Below are 21,446 nucleotides of genomic sequence, written 5' to 3' on the forward strand. Positions count from 1 at the left end.
CGAGAGACTGACGCTCACTTGTGGATGGGGCGGCGGGAGGAGACCTCACACTTTGCCCCTTTTTAGTCTTTCAGTGCAGTTTTAAAATGAGTCTGGGGAGGGAGGGAGGTGGGCGTGGGCATTTTCCATCCGCCCCCACCTTTGTGTCTTGGGATGCTGGAGCTGCCGGGTTCGGATCCCCAGTAACCCTGGTACTCCTGTGACACTGCCGATGGTTTTTTCATTCCGTACCAACTTAATTTTCTCATTCTTCTAGGAAGAGAATGTTGGAGATATCCATAGTAAAATGGCAACTGTATCTTTAAGCTTGGGGACATCCTGATAGTGAAACTGATTTGGACAAATCTGGCTTGTTCCTGGATGGGAAGTGCACCGTGGCTAGAGTTGCAGAGTGACAGAGGATTGAGGGAAAGGGAGGGGTCTTTCTAGGATTGGAGCGCCTCAGATTTTGATCCCTGGCCTGCTGGTGCCAAGTGGCTTTCTGCTATGTCGCCGCTTGAAGCTGAGTCAGGTTTCTGCAACTTGGTGCACTGGGTGAGGAAGTTTGACGTGGCAAACTGGGTTGCGGTTGCGTGAGGAAGTGAATTCCTCCCCAGACCAGGGAAGAGGGACCGGCGGCTTCCTGCCCTTTGGAGTGAACACCGCTGCCTCCTTTTGTGTCACTCGGCAACAGGCTGCTGCGTAGGTGCGCGGGCGCGGGCGTCCTGACTGCGCCTGGTCGCGTGGACTTGACCAAAGCTCAGGCTGCCACGTCTCTCTCCGCTAAGTGGGAGGAGGGAGAGTGTTGTCAGGAACACAGTGGACCATTAGGCCTTGGTCTGCCTCTCCCCATCCGAGAAGAAAGTGATCAATAAAATCTTTTCTTGGTTGCCTCAATGTTGGAAACTTATAGTTTAATAGGAAAATGAAACCAAATCATGAATTTTAGCTTCAAATTTTAAATTTGAAGACCATTTCCTGAATATGGAACCATTCCAAGTCTTAGCAGGTATAATCAAACTTTACCTTAAAAGGCAGCAAATAAAAGAATATGCCTATGGTTGGGTAAAGAAACTGTGTTTTATATCTAAAAACATTTTGAGCTTCAAGCTCTAAAAGAGAGAACTGAGGTTCAGAGAGGTTTTTCAACTTGTTTCATGCCACACAGTTAAGTATTGGCAGATATGAAATGAAAACTTACTTCTCTTGCCAGGATTCAGAGCATTTTCTGTGCTGTTATCAAAAAAAGTTCTTTGAAAATAGCACTATGAAATGTCTCATGGAAACCTGGAAAAATGAAAATTTTAATATAAAATGATATTCAGTTTCTGAGCAGACTTGAGATGGATTTGTTATATTTCTGAGTGTGTATGCCTTCACACATATGAAATTACACTTTTTTCTTAGTTCCTTAAGTATTGGTACATATGTAGAGGTGATATCACTAAAAATAGAGGTGGTATCATTTGAATCAGAAAGAAATTCTGTCATCTTTGAGAAACACTGATAACTCTCAAATGCCACTTGGCTTGGCCAAATTCTGACTCAGTTCTATCTTTGGCTATATTTGTGGACTATGATTTCTCTTTGTCCTAACTACCAGGTGAAAATTACTGATTAAAAGGCACCAAAAAGATACAAGTCATGAAACATTTGGTTGCAGCCTACTGGCAGCTATGGTGGTCAGTGAATTGAATGGCCTGGTGTGGTCTGGGCTGAAATGTGGCCAGGGGAACCAAAAGAACACAATAGTAGTAAGACCCGTGAGAGACTAAGTATGAAACACATCAGGCTTCCACTGAAAAAGTAGTTGGCGTTGTTATTCAAGTTCTATGCCTGAGAATTTGCCGTAGGACCATTGAAGTGATGTTACTGTGTTCCAAAGAGCTATGATTAAGCCCATTTTAGGGAACAGTATTACACTGTATGATATGGAGATATCTCGTGTACCTGATACTTGTACTTTTCCCTAAACCATCCTAAACATTTACCAAGTGTTTATATTTTAAGTAGCATTAAGTAACTAAAACCATCTTGTTGACTTTTTTTTTCTGTTGCAGGGTTCTTTTGCAGAACTATCCTCTGGAATGATATTTTCATAATGAGTCAACAAGGTTATGTGGCCGCACCCCCCTACTCTCAGTCCCAGCCTGGAATGGGTCTTTCCCCACCTCATTATGGGCACTATGGGGATCCTGCCCTTGCAACATCTCCACCAGGTAAAGTGGCATGTGACTTGTGTGTGATTATTCATGCCTCAGGCTCAGAGACATCAGGTGTTCAGAAAGGGCCTTTGAAAGTGTTGGATGGTTCTACATGATACCATGTTTGAGATTATAGGGTCATTTTTGTCATAGCAGAACCCAACAACACTAGTTTGATTATTGCATGGAATACAAGATTGGCTTTTAAAAATACAATAAAACAAAGTTTCCTTCAGTGTTTTATTTTTGCTGTTAGATATGTTCTTGTCATTAATATGTGTTGAGTTGAGGTGGTTTGCACAATATATTATAAAACCAATTTGGAGATTAGAAAAACTATTCAATCTACACAGTGAAGATACTCCCTGACCATAATAACAAGAAAAACATGTCCTGCCCTAAAAATCATTGCTGAACAATATTGGTTGCTTTACAACATGGTTCCCAGCAGAGACTCTTGGATTTTAGGGGTGAGGTAGGGAATGAAGCAGTGTAGTGGACTGACAAGTACTGTTCTGAAGGCAGTGACACCACTAGGCTACTTCCCTTCAACAAAGGGATGCCCTGAGGCACCCAAGAGACTGAGGAGAGGCTAATAATAACTTGCTTCTGATCTAATTGGACCATACTTTCTTAAATTATTTGGGTAAGACAGCTTCTGAGAGAACACTGGAAAATTCAACTCAAATCCTTGCAGCAGATGAATCATTATATATAGATATTGAAAAGGAATGATCCTCCAGGTAGAATGGATGGTTCCTACAGGATCTAGAAAGGCAAGATTATATATATTCTTGTGGCCTGTGTGAGCTCGTTCTAGAAACCTAACTGGGAGTCGCTGGAGATTAAGGAAGGACAAAAGACAGAAGACAAACATGCAGAAAGCTGGGGTCAGGTGAGCTGGGAGCTCTGATGGAGACACACAATAGCAGCCTTGTCCACCTCCAGTGAGTTTATTATATACCATGGCAAACAAGGAAGTAGAGCAGAAGTTCTGGGTGTGGGAGCGTGACACTGTAGTTATTGGGAACAGGAGGAACCTGTGATCGCTATGCTCTGGACATAAATATTTTTAGGAAAAGCAGCTGTGCTGCATTTTGTCTTTGCCCCCTTCTGCAACTGGGGGCTGTGCCAATTCAGCCTGCAGATTACTTGACATAGCTGTGCTTATGTCAGGTTCTCATACTCTGCTCTCCACAATGTGTTATGGGAAGATTGGTTTTGGACAAATTATATGTCATTTATATACACAATGATATCTGATGTGGAAGGGGCCAGTATAAGTCAGTGAGTAACACTCAAGGCTTACTGGAACTAGCTCAGACATCTAGGATTCTGGCCTGCTAGAAAGCTTGTATGGAGGGCACAGTCAGTGAGGGGTGAGGAGAGCCATATAGGAGGCTTGATGTTAGTGACCATACAAAGCATACTGCAGAAGATGCTCTGAGATTGGGATCTTCAGGTGAGGCATCCTTCCTCTTGTTCAGGACCAGTGCTCCCATGAAATAATCTTGCCTTTCTGGATCTTGTAGGAACCATTGGCTCATCTTTCTCCACTTCTATGGGGGTTCATTTCTCTCCAGCATTTCTGTACAATGATATAATTACAAATTATTCTCTTTTGGCTGTGTACCATGTATCAAAAACTAGTCCTAAAACTTTATTATCTTATTTAATCCTCATACAGTGCTATGTCTTCTTTTGCAGCTAAGAAAATGATGTCTGGTAAATTATGACTTGTCTCAGGTTCAGGTCACAGAGCTGGAATGTAGGGGATCCAGGATTCATACTCAGATCAATCAAGAAAGCAATCCGCAAACTCTGATATACTCCTAAGCATAACATTCAGTATTATTCACCCTTCCTCCTTCTCTTCAATCTTGAGAAAGGACTCACTCAGTGTCTGTCTGCCCTTACTTCTCCTTCCTGCATGGTTCAGTGTAGTTCACACTACATAGCTTTTTTCAGTCCAGCGTTTGCTTCTCTCACCAGGGTTATTGGTGGCCTCCTGTTACTAAATGCAGCAGACATTGACCTGTTTGTCCTCTTGTATTTGGTGTCATTTACTGTCACTATTTTTACAAAATTCTCTTCACCTTTGGTTTCAATGACACCATCCTTCTGTTGCCTGTCTTCCTCACTTTCTGTACATTTCCTTTGAAGGAGCCTTCCTTCTTCTACATGACCCTTGTGTTCTATCCTCACCCCTGTCCCTAAGCTGTGTCATTCCACATGAAGTGCTCCACTCTCAGATCTGTCTCTCTAGCCCGGATGCCTTTCCTAAATTCCAAACCAATATTGTCCATTGCTCACCTGTTTACTTAGGCATGTCAAACTCATGTCCAAAACAAGGTGGCAAAACTATTTTTTCTGGCATTCTGTCCCAAATATTAGCACCACTTACTTAGTGATTTACAGAAAAAGCTTTCACTATTAAAAAAACAAAAACCTTTCCTTTTCATCCCCTCTAGTCCACTTGATCTCCCAAACCTTTTTTGGAGCAATCATAAATATCTTTCCCACCTGCTTCCTCCTTCCCATTCTCTTTTTGTTCAATCCATCTATCCCTTACCCGGATCACTAAAATGGCCTAAAATGGCCTCTTAATCATTATTCCCCTGTCCTTTCTCCAAACCATCAACTCTTGAGCTGGAGGGATTTTGTATGGCACATAAATCTAGTTTGGACTTTGCTTAAAACCTTTTTTGGCTTCCCATTGCCTCTATATTTTAAGCTTCTTAGCCCCTCAATTCTTTTTTTCAGTTCATCTGCTCCATTCCCATACCTTTTACTTCACAGATATTAAGTTATTATCATTTGGAGGCTGGTTTACACCTGCTCCCTTATTAAGTACTTCCTCTACCAAATAGCCTGCCCATGTCTCCATGTTGTTCTTATAACTGGGTTTATCCTCACATACCTCCTTCTGACTCTTCTAGGCATGTTTGACCACATTCTTCCTTAAGCTTACTAATAAATCTTTTCTCCCTTTTTTTTATTCTTATAACATCATACAGGCCTTTATACCATTTACCATGCTGTGTTATAATAGATGTGCCCAGGGCTGGGGGATATAGCTCAGAGACAAGTGATTGCCTAGCATGCATGAGGCTCTGGATTAGAACCCAGTGCCATAGAGAAATAAATACATAAAATAAATATGCCTGAAGCAGAAAAGGCACTTATTTGTTAAAAATATTTTAAAATATTTTTAAAACTCTTTATTTAAAAGATATTTTTACTTGACTAATAAAAATTAAGTACATTTATCACGTACACCATGTTGTTTAGAAGTATGTATACATCATGGAATAGCTAAATCAAGCTCCTTATCAATGTTTATTCAATGAAGTGAATGGCAAGCTGCAGCATTCATCAGAAGAAACTCTTTATCGATACAAGTGTTTTAAAAAGCTGTCTTTGTTGTAGTGAATCCTTCATTCTTTAATTTAAACCTCTTTATCTTATGCAGTTCTCACATTGATAACCAGGCTATCATATTCTGTATAATGTAACTGTAAATTACGGTGTTTTTCTTTAATTTTTAAGGTTTTCACTAAAGTACCCCAGCCTTTATTTCTGATTTGAAAAGGCTTAGATATTCTAATCTTTTGGGGAGGTGGGTGGAGGGTGGCAGTGCTGGAGATCAAACTCAGGGCCTCATGCATGCTCAGAGTGTTCTACCACTGAGCTATACCCCCAACCCAACCCATACCTTGATCTTTAGTCATCATATGTCTTGTCCAGTTTTTAAAGTGATCTTTATTGGTTTTCCGAGAGACATGGACACTGAGTTGTGACTTCTTGTATTTATTCTATCACTGTAGCCAGTGCTAACTCTTGCTTTGTATTTCTCACTTACCACATCTCCACCAATGCCTATTGTGTTCTTGTAATTCCTGTGCTATGTAGTAACAAATTTAACAGATTTATTGAATGAGCAAAATTTTTGTGATAAATAGGATAAATCTAATCTCAATTTACTGTCTATAAGTAAATTATAGAATTTACTTATCTAGAGGGTAATGCATTAAATAACTTGACAATTACAGTTCAGGGGAGACATCTCATAAAGGAAGTGGAGGATGGTAGGGAAGCATGTGACAGAGTCACCTCGTTAACACTTAGGGGGAACGAGAATCTTCCTAGAGGGTATGTCTGGAAAGATGAGTAAGAGTTGGCCAGGTAGGAAGGCAGCTTGACTGGGGTGTAGAGTGCAGTGATTCACCTGGAGTGAAAAGTGAACCATACCAAGGATTAGACTTTAAGGACAGCAGAGGGCCAAGGGCGTGATGTAAACTGGGAAGGACTATCATCCAGTGTCCATTTTAGAAAGAGCTGTAGTGCACAGTAGAAAGTGTGGAGGAGGAACTAGGGGTGGGCACAGTGCTTTTCTGAGCAGGGCTTCTCAGTCTCAGTGCTATTGACACCTAGGACCAACACATTCTTTGTGGTGCGTGGGTGTGTGTGTGTTTGTGTGTGCTGCGTGTGTTTGGGTGGGGGGCATTGCTGTCTAGGCATTAAAGATATTTATAATCTTGGCTTTTACCTTCTATATGCCAGTGGTACTTCCTTCTCCCTCCAGGAGTTGTGGCAACCCAAAATATCCCAGATAGTGCCAAATGTCTTTTTAGGGGAAAAATCATTACTGAATGAGGACCACTGGTCTGGAAACTGAAAGGCAAGAAGTGTTAATATACCAGGACTGGGACAGAAGCTGTGGGGCAGTGATAAGGCTCCTACAAAATCATGAGCTTATATAGGTATACCACCCACCTCTGTGCTGCAAGTACAGTAGCCTCCATAAGTCTGGCCATATATCAGGGAGCTTATCTTTGTTTACTTTAGATAAAGGGTTTTTTTTCCACAAATGGTTTTTAATTTTTGATTTAGTCTGTTAGGTCAAGGGCCAAATTCAAGGTGTACTTTTCTATGATGTTGCTTTATCAGGGTTCCTTTGCTGATAACAGTATCCCTTATACTGGAAAGAGGTTTGTTCAAGGGTATCCGGAGGCAAGCAGACTATTAGAAAAAGGCAGAGAACCCAATTTAGGATTATGTGGTCTATATAGATGCAAAACTCACATAAGACCATTCCATCAGAAGTCAATACCACTCTAGCCCAGAAGAACTGTCTCTGCCACCAGACTGACCTAAGTCTCCCTGAGGTGTGTTGTTTTGCATAGCAACCCACATTGTAGGAGAGACTGGGAAATGGGGTTTCCATGGTTCCAGCTTAGGACAGAGCAGGACACAGAAAGGCAAGGCAGAGGGGGTTGGCACTGGTGTTGAGGAAGCCAGTCTGGAGTATCTGTCACTGTATTAAAGACGACTTTGGAATTTTCCATACTCTTCTTTTGGCAGTAAGTACAGTTAGTTCATTCTCATTGTGTGGTGCTCTTTTCTGTTAAAATTCTCCTACTTCTCTGTAAAAAAAAAACAAAAAACAAACTGGTTCTCTTTGTGTCTTATCATTTTTAAAATGTCAATAATGTAGGTAGGGAAAGACTAAGATTTTGGAGATAACAGTAATACTGACTTCCCTTTGCCCTGGGGGTGGAGTCCAAATGGCACCCAGACTTTGTAGTCTATCCAATCTGGACAGTTGTGCTCTGGTCACTGTCCCTGCAATCTCTCCTCATTGAGCCTTTGGTCAGGTCCAGACAATACCATGCTTTCTCAGGTCTCTGCTCAAGCTTTGTGTTCTCTAGAATTCCTTATCCTGTCTGTGTACTGAGAACATTCCTACTTGTCCTTAGGATACAGACCATGCAGTCCTTCCCCTTTGATTTCCCCCAGGAAGAGTTAGGAGTCCCTCTGCATTGGTAACACTCATTACAAGGCACTGTGATTATTTGCTTACATGGTTGTCTCTTCCATAAGTGCGTTTAGTGCCTTGAAGGCATGTGAAATGTACGCTGAATAACAATGAATTTGAGTCATTGCTATAGACTTGATTTGCAAAAAGAGAATGGAGAGCCCATGTTAGTAAGATTGTTCTTCATGGGTGTATCTGAGCTCTTTTTGAGCCCTTGGACACATGTGGAGGTTGATGAAATGGCTACTAGCCTACTTAGTTAAAAAGCAAGAATATCTTTGGTTTCTTATAGTGCATGAAATTATTTAAGTTGAAATGTTTTGTGCTACTGTTGTGGATTTTTTACTTTTGTCTAAAAATGCAAATGTGGATATAATTATATATATATATATATATATATATAGTTAGAATATAAAACATAAATCCTTAAAAAGGGGTGGAGGTGTTAGGGAGTATGGCCAGGGGAGAGGAAACAATTGTTCTGGTTTTTTTTTTCATTTTATTCATATGTTCATACAATATTTGGGTCATTTCTCCCCCCTTCCCTCCACCCCCTCTCAAAACAATTGTTCTGAATGCTCTCTTATCACTGGCCTCATTTAATTCTCAGCAGAGTATTGGGATAGAGGACATTATTGATATGACATAATGTTAAAAGTTGTGGCTCTGAAAGACAAAGTGTCTTGTCAGAATCACAGCTACTAAATGGTAGAGAAAGAATTCATATCCAAGTCAGTATGACTGCAAGTCTTTATGTTTTTCTCACTTTGCTGAATCTGAGGTTTAGAACATCATACAAAAATGTATCTTTACATATAAGAATCATTTTTCCCTACTGAAGACAGGTACTTCATGATCTCTCTCATATATGGAACCTAAAAAAGTTGACCTCATAGGAGTTGAGAATAGAACAGTTGTTAGCAGAATCTGGGAGAACAGGTGGGGAATGGAAAAAGGTTAAGTAATGTGGGCTGAGTTACAGTGAGAGAGGAGTAACAAGTTCTGGTGTAATTTGCACAGAAAGGTCAATAAAGATAATGGTTGTTTACTATATATCTCAAATAGTTAAAAGAAATGATTTTGAGTGTCTTTCAAAAAAGCTGATAAATGTCTGAGGGATACATGTTTAACCTATTTAAAACATTACAAAATTTATCTATGTTTTGAAATATTATGTGGTGCCCCATTAATGTGTATTTTTGTTATGTTTTTGTTAAAATTTAAATTAAAAATAATATTTATTTTTATTTATTATATATGAAAAAATTGCTAAGTAGAACTCTCACTGTGGAGTTACTGTGAAACATTTCTTCAATTTACGGAATCCCAGTTTAAGAGAGGAAAACTTTGTAAAGTTCCAATCCTGTTATTCATAAAGGTGGCCACTTCACTGGTCACACGCCATTCTAAATTACCAACAGATCTGAAAGCACCTTCCTGGAAATATTATGGTGACATTGTGAGAAACTCTTCCTAGGTACCTCCAAGTCACTCACTCATTTCCGTTCTGGACATAAACTTGCTGGAGGAAGATGACAGAAGAAAGGAGATGTTAGTGTAAAATCTTGTTACCAGGTCAGACAGAAGAGTGCACCATGCCCAAGAAGAGGGTGGGGTCAAAATAAATTGATTGCCTAGAGCAAAAACAAGCATGAAAGTGGAGAAAACAAACAGAATTGTCTTTTCTCTCTCTCTCTCTTTTTTTTTTCTTTTAAAAGGCTAGAAGGGATCTCACTTTTACTTTACAGGGAAGAAACTGAGATCCTCGGAGAAAGCTTCTTGCCCAGAGCCAAACAACTACTAATAAATTGCAGTGGGGTTTTAAACTGCTCTAACCCAAGCCCATTGACTCACCTCCACCATTTCGCTAGAAAAAAAAAGAGAAAAATGCTGAAGAAATACTCTTAAGGATCTACATCTGAGAAGAGCTCTTTGTGAATGAAAACACAGCCGCTGCTAAGAACATCAGTTAATTGAAGATGATTACTTTTTTTTTTTTCCTATGAGTGTTGAGCAGTTCCCTACCTGTTTTATCACCCAGCTATGTAGGATCCTGGTGAAATTACTAAGCGCCAAAGGATGTGTTCAGGATTTGTTGAACAAACAGACTCTGTTCTCCATTTTTTTCCTCATACTGTAACTCAAAGCCATTTTCAGTGGTTTCGTTTTTATTGTTTGTTTTAATACTTAGAGTTAGGATACTCTATCATGTTTTTTACTTTTTTCCTAGACTTAATTTTCTGATGTCTAACTGGCGTTTTTCATGCCTCAGGTCATCCTACTCAGAGGTGAACTAACTAGGTGCCAACTCTCACTTGAATATTGTGAACTTCTTCAAGATTGCCCAGATTCATTACCCAGGTTCCTTTCCAGGTTGTTATGCTGGAGGGGCAAAAAAAAAAAAAAGTATGTTTTGTTAAGGTGTTGTTATCATATGCAAAGATTATTTCCACTGTTTTAGTTTCCATTTGGTGTTTTAAAATGATTCTTTTCTTTAATGCACTTTTTTCATTAGTATAATCAAATAACTATCCCATAGCCTAGCATTGACAGATCTATAGGGAATGATTAAAACAAGTTAGAAGGACATGTTGTCCTAACCCATTTGTTTCTCTCTTCCTTTGCCCATCTTTCATTGCTAATCCCTGACCTTTGTTTGGTCTGTGTGCATTTTAACATGCTTCAAAATCCATCCCCTTCTGTTGCAGGCATGATGAAGCCAGCAGGGCCTTTGGGGGCCGCTGCCCCTGGGGTAATGTTGCCTCCAGGTCCTCCACCTCCTGGACCCCATCAGTTTGGCCAGAATGGAGCTCATGCCTCAGGTCACCCTCCTCAGAGGTGAGCTAAGGAGATACCAACCCTCACTTGAATGCACTACTAAAATTGTCTCAGAAGTACCTTCTAAACTGGCATGTTTGTTGGTTGAAAGTTGAATGTCTTCTTAATGCCCACATCTTTGAAAAAATCTACTGGAAAACCACCTTAGGAGACAAAGCATCTACGGAAGTTAAGGAAAAAAGTATTAGTACATACTTTAAAATATACAAAAATTTACTTGTGTCAATGGCACATGTTTTAGTTTGTATGTTCAATTTATTTTTAGAATATTGTATTTATCTCTAATTCCTTCAGATGCCGCTGGTTTATAGCCATTATAAAATCTTAAATCAGCCTGTTCTCTAGAGTCCTTCACAGACCTGAGCTCAGTACCAATGCTTAATAAATGTATTTCAATAAAAGCAGATTGAGGCCAGTGGAGAAGTCTGTGAGTTTGATGTAGAAGGCACCCAGATACCAGGGAGGGGCTCTCAGTTGCCTGGGCTGCAGTAAAGGCAGTACAGGAAATCAATCTTGTGTTTGTGTTTATAACTGAGAAAGGGAGAAGTTAGAGGCAGACCTGGAGAAGCCAAAGTATTCCTGAGATAGTTAGAGCTTGCAACGCATAGGGGACTGTCACCTGGAGCGGAGGCAGCATCACACCTTGGTTGTTTGTCCTGTACTGTTGCCACAAACCGCAGAACCAAGCTCTAGGCAGGTTTACCTTGGAACTTGTCCAAGGATTGCCCAGATTCATTACTCAGGTTCCTTTCCAGGTTGTTATGCTGGAGGGGCAAAAAGCAGTGAATCTCAAACCTGCTAGTGGTGAAAGCCATCCAACTACCCTTTCAAGGGGTCTGCAGGTCTTACTAATAAGAAAACGCCTTCTGGAATTTTTAAGACATTGAGTTAGCTTTCCCGTGGGGATTTCAGTCTGATATTTCCTGGCTGTTATTTGTGGTGGTTACATGTGCACTGACATGTAGCTGTGGAATGCAGAGGCCAGAACCATGTAGGAAACAGGGTTAAGGCTCATTTGGTATAAGTGAGATTATGGTTTGAGCACAGAGTGAGAAGTCAAAGAGCTTTACCTGAGCTGACCCAACTGGACTTAGTCTCAAAAGAAGGAAGGGAGGCAAGGGGGGGGTGCCTAGAGGCTGCCAACCTGGGATGCTGGTCACGTTGCTTGGCCTCATACTCTTCACTTGTAAATTGACAAATAGATTGCTTGGTCCAGAAGTACAAAGGAAGATCTGGGAAAAGTTTGTACTTGTGAACTTCCAAGCATCTCAGATTTTTACAAAAACAAATGCAAAGACTGAACTTTAAGAATAGGTGTTGCCTAGTGATGTCATAGCCATCCTAATGTCATTGTAACACAGCACATTCATCACATTTGTGGTAATGGCTGTGTAAATATATGTAGTGCACTGATGATTGTGTAAAAGCACAGAACACACAGTTATGTACATGTATAATACTTAATAACAGAAGGTGTCTGTTACTGACTTCCGCGTTTACTATGCTATGCTTTTATCATTGATTTAGAGTGCACTCTATTTATTTAAAAAGCTCACTGTAAAATTGTGTAGTGTGCTATGCCAGCCACTTCATATAGCTCATCTTTTTTGCTCTCTTCATCACACTATTTTCTCTCTGCTTAATTTCATCTTATTTTGTTCATCATGGCCCCAGAAGGAGTGGGCTATACCATACATATGTACCATGTAGCCTGGGTGTGTAGTCTCTTCCATTCAGGTTTTTATAAGTATAAAATGGTTGTACAGTGACAAAGTTGCCTAATGACACATTTCTCAGAATGTGTTGTTAAATGATGCATGACGTACTTTACCTCTATATGCCTTGGTTTGCTAATCACAATTGCAAGAATACTGTGTGAGTGTGAGGATTTTAGTGATTGTGCATTCAAAGTACCTTGTACAGTGCACAACACCCATTACAGTTGTCAGTATCATTTCATTAGATATGGAATCATATCACTGGATAGATAGGCCATTGGGTGAAGCTTATCCTTTCATAGATTTCAGCCTGGTTATTTCGGACAGCTCAATTTCAGAGTCTGTTTTTATTGTGGTTCCAGGGAAGCACGGGCATATTTTGCCTCATCTCCTCCACTAATCCCTTGGTATGTGAATAATGATCTGAAGGTTGGAAATGAGTTTGAAAAATTAAAGTCAGGGAAAAGTGAAGTATTTTAAGCTAAGCCTCCATGGTTGCTTGTTACTTTGCCCTTATGGGATATGTTTCTGTAGATACAGTGTGTGCAAGGTCAAAGATGCAGTGGTTGTGCTGGTGAGTCACTCCAGTCTGATGACACAGATTGTCAGAGAGCACAGACTGAGTATGACCTTTCTTTCTTTCCTTCCTTCCTTTCTTTTTATTTCTTTCTCTCCCCTCCCCTCCCTCTCCTTCCTTCCTTCCTTCCTCTCTTTCCTTTCTTCCTCCCTCTCCTTCCTTCCTTCCTTCCTTCCTTCTCTCTCTCTGTCTCTCTCTTTCTCTCTCTCTCTCAATAGGATCTCACTATGTAGCCCAGATTGGCCTCAAACTCCTACCTCACCCAGCTATATGCAGCCTTTCTTTGTGACTATAGCATTTCATCTTTGTCATTCATATTTAGAGGGCCCATCAAAGAGATTTAATTTCTAATTTGATAAGTCTAAACTTACCAAATAAAAGCAAGATTTAATTCAGAGTCATCATGTTAATTTTAACTTAAAATATACATTTTTTTTGTTTTCAAAATACTGCTACTGACTGGTAAAATTTAACAATCCTACCTAGTCATTTATTCTTTCATCTTGGCTAAGGTAGAATAAATGTCTTAAACTTATTAATAGTACTGAAATAGTCTGCATAGAATTACTACTGGGTGAGATTAATCTACTGAATAAACTATATAACCTAAAAGTCAATCATCCAATTTTAAGGGAAAAAAGTCAGAATGCAAATTGTAATTAATCTAATTTGACCAAGAAATGGTTATTTGAAAGAGAGAGAGGAAAACCAGCTTCCCAAATTGGAACTGATATGTGTGAATCTTCTTTCCTCCCTCCCTCCGTGCCTCCCTCCCTTCCTGGGGATTGAACTGAGGTCCTTGAGCATGCTAAGCAAGTGCTTTACCACTGAGCTATTCTAGCTCTTCTTTAATTTTTTTTTAATATTGAAAGTAATGGTAGGATTTAGTAGAGCTTTTATTTTCTGTTCCCTGTGGGCTGAGTATTTAAAATCCAGATTTTGTTTCAATCAGATCTGGAATAATTTGGAACTTCAGTACATTTAGTGCTGCTACAACAGAAACCTGAGACTAGGTAATTTCTAAAACAAAACAAAACAAAACAAAAAAACCCAGAAAACACTCATTTCTCACAGTTCTGGAGGCTGGAAAGTCCAAGGTCTAGGCGCTAGCAGATCTGGTGTCTGGTGAGGGCTGCTTGCTGCTTTCTAAGATGGCACCTTGAACACAGCATTGTTAGCAGGGAGGAATGCCATGTCCTCCTATGGTGCAGAAGGTGGACAGGGCTGAACTCCCTCCCTTAACTACTTTGATGAGGGTACCTCACTCCATTTGCAAGGGAGGCTCCTGATCATATCTTCAAGATCTCAGCAACTAATACTACAGCAGTGGACTACCTGCATCATGGATGGGACATGTTTCAGCCATAGGAGCACCTTTGACTAACCTCAGTACATAGTTCATTTCTTGACCAATGTACTGCAAATTTTACAATGGAAAGGGCTTGAAGTTGAACAGGACACAGAGAATTAAGTCATCTCTACAGAGATTTAAGATTAAATTGACACTGAATTTTCATTTTTAGTTAATCATGTGCTGTAATTTTTTATTGACATCTCTCTGATGGTGATTCTGCCCTTTTCTGGCGGTCAATGAAATTGTAAATTAAAATACATACTTGAATCTTTCTCAGTCCCCAAACAGCTGTATCGGGTTCTTAATTTTAACCACATTCTAGTTGTAGCAGAGAAAGAGCTCATTCTGTTCTGCTTGCTCATTTTTACAATTTGAAAGTTGAGCTCTACCAAATTAAGTGGCTTCACTATGGTCATACACCAGGTCTCTGGCCCATGTGTTGGAAAACGTGGATTCTTACCTAAACTCTGACACCCACATGCAATATGATTTTTGTTTTGTTCTATTTGGCTTGTATTTTGTGTGTGTGTGTGTGTGTGTGTGTGTGTGTGTGTGTGTGTGTTTGTGTGTGGCAGTACTAGAGTTTGAACTCAGGGCCTTGAGCTTGTTAGGCAGGCATTATACCACTTCAACCATACCCCCAGCTCTTTTTTCCTTTAGTTCTTTCTTGCATACGGTCTGGAGTTCTGCCCAGGGCCAGCATTGGAATCATGATCCACCTACCAATTTCTCCTGCTGGGATGGCAGGTGCATACCACCACACCCAGTTTATTGGTTGAGATGGGGTCTTGCTACCTTTTTCTTTTTGCCCAGGCTGGCCTTGAACCTTCATCCTCCCTATCTCTGCCTCCTGAGTAGTTGGGATTACAGGCATGAGTCACAATGCCCGGTTGCACTATGACGTTGGATAAATTAAATTAGTAATTAATAATGGAATTGAAAAGAATTAATCAATTTCTGTGTTTAAAATGTTTTGCTAATCTTTTATCTTTTGTATGTTAAGAGTTTTTGGTAGCTATTTAAAATAATTTAATTTTTGAGTTGATAATACTGTTTTTAAAAAATGTATCTGTTTAAGACTTACAGTGTTGATGTCATCTTGGTGTGGACTTCTGAAACCTAACTTCTGGGCATGTATTAAGCAATGAATGATAAGTAAGCATCTATGGGTTAAAAGTTACAACTGAGAGTTGTACAGTCTCTCATACTATATTTTAAATCTTTAACTTTTTGTTAAATTTTATTCCCACTTTTGTTTTTTCGGCAGCACTGGGATTTGAACGCTGGGCCTCATGCTTGTTAGGCGCTCTTACCACTTGAGCCACTCCACCAGCCCTTTAGTTAAATTTTAAGAAATACTTGAGTCTACTTGTGTTACAACTTCTGTTTGAAAGGTGTTTTTACTGTATCCGTAATGGCTATATAAAAGTGATTCATGACTGGGATAATGGCTCATGCCTATAATCCCAGCTTCTCAGGAGGTGGAAAAAATCAGGAAGATGGCTGTTCAAGGCTAGCCCAGGCAAAAGCTTAGCAAGATCTCTTCTCAATAAATAAGCGAGGTATGGTGGTCATGCCTTTCACCCACGTATGTGAGAAGGTAGGAAGATTGTGGTCTGACTTTGGTCTAACGCTGACCTTCTCTGAAAAATAATCTAAAAGCAAAAGGGGCTGGAGTTGTGGCTCAATTGGTAGACTGCTTGCATAGCAAGTGCAAGGCCCTGAGTTCAAACCCTAAATTTTTAAAAAGTACCACCAAAAAATTTTTAAAAAGTGACTCACAGAATTTTATGTTTTAAAAATGTTACTACCAATTTGTAAAACAACTTTGTGAATGCTTTTTCTCAAACAATTAAATAGGCCTTTTTCCCTCTATTTAATTGCTGCTTTCCCAGTTTTTGTATGTTATTTAGACTGTAACTGTGTCTTACTCCATCTACAGTTGCAATCTTTTTATTGTTTTGTTTTTGTTCTTGGTTTTTGGAGGTACTGGGGTTTGAACTCAGGGCCCTGTGCTTGCTAGGCAGGCGCTCCGCCAGTTGAGCCTACCTCCAGACTAACAAGTACATTCTTGTAATGTAATTACTCCATATGTTAATTCCTCATAAATGAGTTTCAAAAAAGATAAAAAGATACCATTTCTTGGACAAAAAAGAAATGATTTCTTTTTATAAAGCAATGAATTTCAGATCTTTAAAACAATTCTTAAAGTATTTATCAGTGACCACAACATATTTTAAGTGTGTCAAGCAAGATCAGAGTCATTTTTACTTGCATGTTTTACCCCATAGTGTCATTAATAGACTACAGATATAAAGAAAACTTACTGTGAAAAGTTAACTTTTATTCAGGTTTTTTCTAAAAATTATTTAAGTCAAAGGATGCTTAGTCTAATTGTGTTGGTCCTTGTAAAATTTTTGACAGAAGAAATTGACAGTGTTGCTTAGCAATATTTTGGAGTTAAAACATTATATTCATCCTAACTTTGCAACCCCCTTATCTACCTAAGGAAAGCTTGTGTTTATGAGTTACATGGAAAAAGCACCTTGATTTTCTTCATCCAGTTAATACAAAGTGTGAGATATCATCCTTCCGGAAATACGGTTAATGTCATAGAGAGTAAGATTTGAAAATTAATGTTAAATGTTTAAAATAATTATTTAATTTGAAATATATGAAGAAAAATTAAAAGATAAAGTCATTGTGAAAGTATACATACACCACCTGGGGAAAGGTGGGTCCCAGTGTTGTTACAAATAGCTTGTGAGCCTTTAGGCAAGCTGCTGGCCTCTCTCAGACTCTGCCCCTAACCTCTTAAGTTCCAGAGTGGCTAGAAGTTAAGACACAGGCAAGTAAGGTAATGGTTTGCAGTTTACAGATACAGGAAAGGAAATCAGAACATGCCATCTGGGAATATTTAATTTTTATACAAAATTTAAAATTCATAAGAAAAAACTTAGATTGTGACTTAAAGGCATTCTTTAACCTCCTTTGAGAGGTTGTTTAGATGTAAAACAAGGATAAATACACATGCAAATTCAAACTATCTCACAAGTAAAGAGTGATGAAATTTCTAGATTAAAAAATTGGGCAACCCCCAAACTTACTGAATTGTTCACTTCTTAGTACTCTTTTGCCTGTTTTGCAGGGAATGTCCTGCTCACTTCAGATTATAGTGCAGGTGACATTTTGTTTAAAACCTGGGTAGGATATAAGCAGAATAACGATACAACCATAAGGCAATCGATTTCTTAATTTCTCTTGATCATTAGTTTTTCATATGTAAAGTTGTGGTGCGGTCAGCTTACCAAATTGATTTCCAAAGCTGGTCCGTGTTCACATTAGAAGTTTTCTCTTTTCTACTTTGACATATTAAGCATTTGAGCTAGACATGGGATGATACTCCATGATTCATTTTGAGCTCATATCAAGATTAAATACATGGCATACAATATCAGTCATTTTTCCTAGTGACCTGTAGACATGGTCTGTGTTAGTTTCACAAGTTGTTGACATTTACTGTATGTCACTTGCATAAGAAACTATAATATTATTTGTCACTCCTCCCCTTTTTTTTCTCTTAGATTTCCAGGCCTTCCACCTGTCAGCAATGTGGCACTCTCTTATGCATCATACCAGCCCTCTACACAATCATCTTTTCCAAGTCCTGTGTCTACTTCATCTGTCACCCATCTGGGCAGTCAGCTGAGTGCTATGCAGATCAACAGCTATGGTAATGGTTTCACTGTCAGTGTTCATTGAGTGCCTCACATCATGTTGTTGTTATTGTTTTCTGGTACTGGGGATCAGACGCAGGGCCTCATGATTGTTTTTAATGAGAAATATTTTCTTCGTTTTTCAGATACACATAACTCTGGGACACTATATTAAAACACTATTTTGGACTTTTCCATATAAATTATTAGTATTAGATGAGTTTCAAGATAATTGAGGAACCCTCAGAATACCTGACATTCAATGCTAGAACAATAAAAAAAATACTTATTTCACAAATAAACATTAGAAAAGTGAAATTATTTAAGAAATGAGGGTAATTTTAAAATTGTGTTGTTTGGTATGGGTGTCCAAAATTGAAAATAAAATGCTCACTGTTTCACAGCACATTTTACTTCTGTGTTTAGATTATGGGAAGAATCAGTTCTCAGAGGCATGAGGCAGAAAAGAGAAGAAAGAAAAGAATTACAGTACTAAGATCTGCATTAGTAGAACTGCTGTATATTCTATGAGCCAGAAAAATGTCCAGTGTAGGTAACAGTGTAGTTGAATGTTTTTCTTGATGAAGAATGTATTACTTAAGCTTAGGTTTTCAGAAGTAGAAGTAAAAATCTCCCACACTACTTCCATCTTTTACAGATTTTAAGATGGCTATGCCTTAAAGAAGCAACTCAGTCTCACAGAATCAGAGAAAGGGAAACAATCTGGTTTTCCAGCTATTTCTAGTATGAGTGGAAGGCATGTGAACAGCTCTTCCCTTCTCTCTAGTGATTTCCAGCAGCTTCTAAAATTCATTTGACCAAGTTAAGCCCAGAATGCAAATAATGTATTCGAGGTATAGGTTACCTGGATAATGTTTATGATATTATGTTTTCTAGATTTTGTACCAGATACAGAAACCTTAATTAATGTATAGCTCATGTAAATTTAATGCAGTTGAGTTAAAATTTATCCTATTAAGTCTTTCACTAAAATTAGTATATTGCTTTTATTCTTTTTTAAATTTCCATTTGTATAAAATGTCCCAAATAGCATTTTTATCACTTTCTGAGTGAAGATTTCAATTTGTGGCCAAAAAAAAAAAAAAAAGATTTGTAAGTCTGCCTCTTGCTTCATGTCTGAAAAACAAGTGTCTGTCATTTGCTTGTAAGAGTCAAAGTTGACAAATGTGACTTTGAGATCACCTGGTCTTTTTTGCACAGGTTCGGGCCTGACTCCCCCAGGCCAGGGGCCCCCTGGTCCTCCATCAGCAGCACCATTCCAGGGTCCTCCACGACCATCACAGCCATCTATTTTGCAGCCTGTGTCTCAGGTTCTCCCATCACCACCCACCATGCTGAATGGCCCTGGTGCCTCACCTATGTCTCCACCAACGCACAGGCAGGATGGACTTCCTGGGTCTGCTCCTCTAAATGCCCAGTACCAGCCTCCCCCTCCGCCAGGCCAGACCCTGGGTGCCGGCTGTCCTCCCCAGCAGGGTAAGGCGGGTAGAGTGCAGAGAGAGCCCCAAAATTGAAATCAGATTTGTGTCCATGTCACTTACATTTTTGTTTTCTTATTGGGACTGGGGTTTGAATCCAGGGCTTCACGCTTGCAAAGCAGGCACTCCACTGCTAGAGCCACCCCTCCAGTCTGTTTTACTCCGGCTATTTGGGAGATGGGGTCTTGGGAGCTATTTCCTGAGCTGGCCTTGATGTGCATTCCTCCCAATCTCAGACTCCCAAGTAGCTAGGGTTACAGGTGTGAGCCATGGGTGCCTGGCCTGTGTCACTTACGTTTATGGAGTATATTTTTTAAGTAGCGTGGAAAGAGCAAAGAAAAGAGTAACTGAAGTCATTCTCCCTTTACTTTCTGCCTTATTTAATAAGATGAAAGCTACGACATACTGGACTAAACGTAATGCTGTCAGTGAGTACTACACCTTGGGATGTAAGAGTATCATTTCCTCTCACATTTTTTTCCCAAGCAGCCAATTACGGCCCCCAGATGGCAGGTGCACAACTTTCCTACCCAGGAGGCTTCCCTGAAGGTCCTGCACAGATGGCTGGACCACCCCCGCAGCCCCAGAAGAAGTTAGATCCTGATGTTATCCCCAGCCCGGTAAGTGCTCCTTTTACTCCCACAGTCTCCCTCAAGAGACACTGTTCATTCACTGTTCTCAGAAAGAGGCCTCAGTTCAGGCTGTGAGTAAGAACCACTAGGAGGGGCCTGGAAGATGTTTCTAGAAGCCCTCTGGGTGGCTCTTAGGCTCTAAGTGATCCCACCATTCTCAATGGCTTTAAATGACAATGTGGCGAGTCCAACTCCAGACCTGTTCTCTGGGATCCATGTCCAATCATATTCTCCCAGCTTCTAGTCACTCCTTTAGCTAATTCTGTTCTACTCATCTGTTCACTGTAGCCCAAGCCTCTACCATCATTGTTTTAAGAGCTTTGGAATTGCTCTCCTGCTCTGATGGTCTGCAACTAGGAGGTAGGGTGGTCCGTTCCAGTTCTGAGTCAGATCAGATTATGGCTCAAAGCCTGCTGACATTCTTCTTGTTGAAAATCAAAATTCTTACAATAGCCTAGAAGACCTGACATACTTGCCAACCCTGGCTCTACCATGTCCCCTTTCTGCCCTGCTCACACACTTGTGTACACGTGCACCCACCCCTGAATGGGTATCTTCCCCGTCTACCTCTGCACTTCAGCTACGCCAGCAGCTTCAGACAATGTCCCGTGTGCTCCTGGCCTCCAGGCCTTTGCACTTGATGCTTCCTTTGCCTGGCTTATGCCTTCATTTCCTTCATGTCCTGATTGTCCACACCCAGTACCCCTCACACCCCCATCCGTATCTCTCCACATTCACAGCACTTAACAGCTGCCTGACAGAGACCTATCACTCAAGTGTTTGCTTATTTATTGCTTTCCTTCCACACTAGAATATACGTTCAGTGATGGCAAGGATTTGGTTTTACATCCATGAAAATCAGTCCCCTATTTATTTTTATCTTTTTTAATATTTTTATCTTAAAGTAATGAAATAGCAATGCCAGATGGAGCCTGTTTATGTTCCTATTTCCAAAATAACATGCTTTTGTTAAGGAAGTTAATCCTTCCTTTTTGGATAGAAATATGCTATACTCCAGTCCTAAGCTAGGTGCTATTGCAACCCTTTGGATGATGATTTGGGCCACAAAAGTGAGGAACTGATATCATTGAAACTCTTCCTCACTCTCTTT

At 39.8% G+C, this 21,446-nt stretch overlaps 1 protein-coding gene across 2 annotated transcripts in view; it reads left to right on the forward strand.

Moving 5' to 3' along the window:
* The window catches only part of Sec24d (SEC24 homolog D, COPII coat complex component), an 87,022-nt gene that overhangs the window by 299 nt on the left and 65,277 nt on the right, over positions 1 to 21,446 (forward strand). Inside the window, exons 2-6 of one of the 2 annotated variants that reach the window (XM_020185463.2) lie at positions 2,040 to 2,198; positions 10,710 to 10,839; positions 18,073 to 18,221; positions 19,426 to 19,701; positions 20,190 to 20,323. In XM_020185463.2, the coding sequence (XP_020041052.2) occupies positions 2,081 to 2,198; positions 10,710 to 10,839; positions 18,073 to 18,221; positions 19,426 to 19,701; positions 20,190 to 20,323 (807 nt within the window). In that variant the 5' untranslated portion in view covers positions 2,040 to 2,080. The remainder of the gene's footprint in view (positions 1 to 2,039; positions 2,199 to 10,709; positions 10,840 to 18,072; positions 18,222 to 19,425; positions 19,702 to 20,189; positions 20,324 to 21,446) is intronic. The other variant, XM_020185464.2, reaches the window with a different exon arrangement.

Source organism: Castor canadensis, chromosome 9 (assembly GCF_047511655.1).
Source record: "Castor canadensis chromosome 9, mCasCan1.hap1v2, whole genome shotgun sequence".
NCBI classification, from domain to species: Eukaryota; Metazoa; Chordata; class Mammalia; order Rodentia; family Castoridae; genus Castor; species Castor canadensis.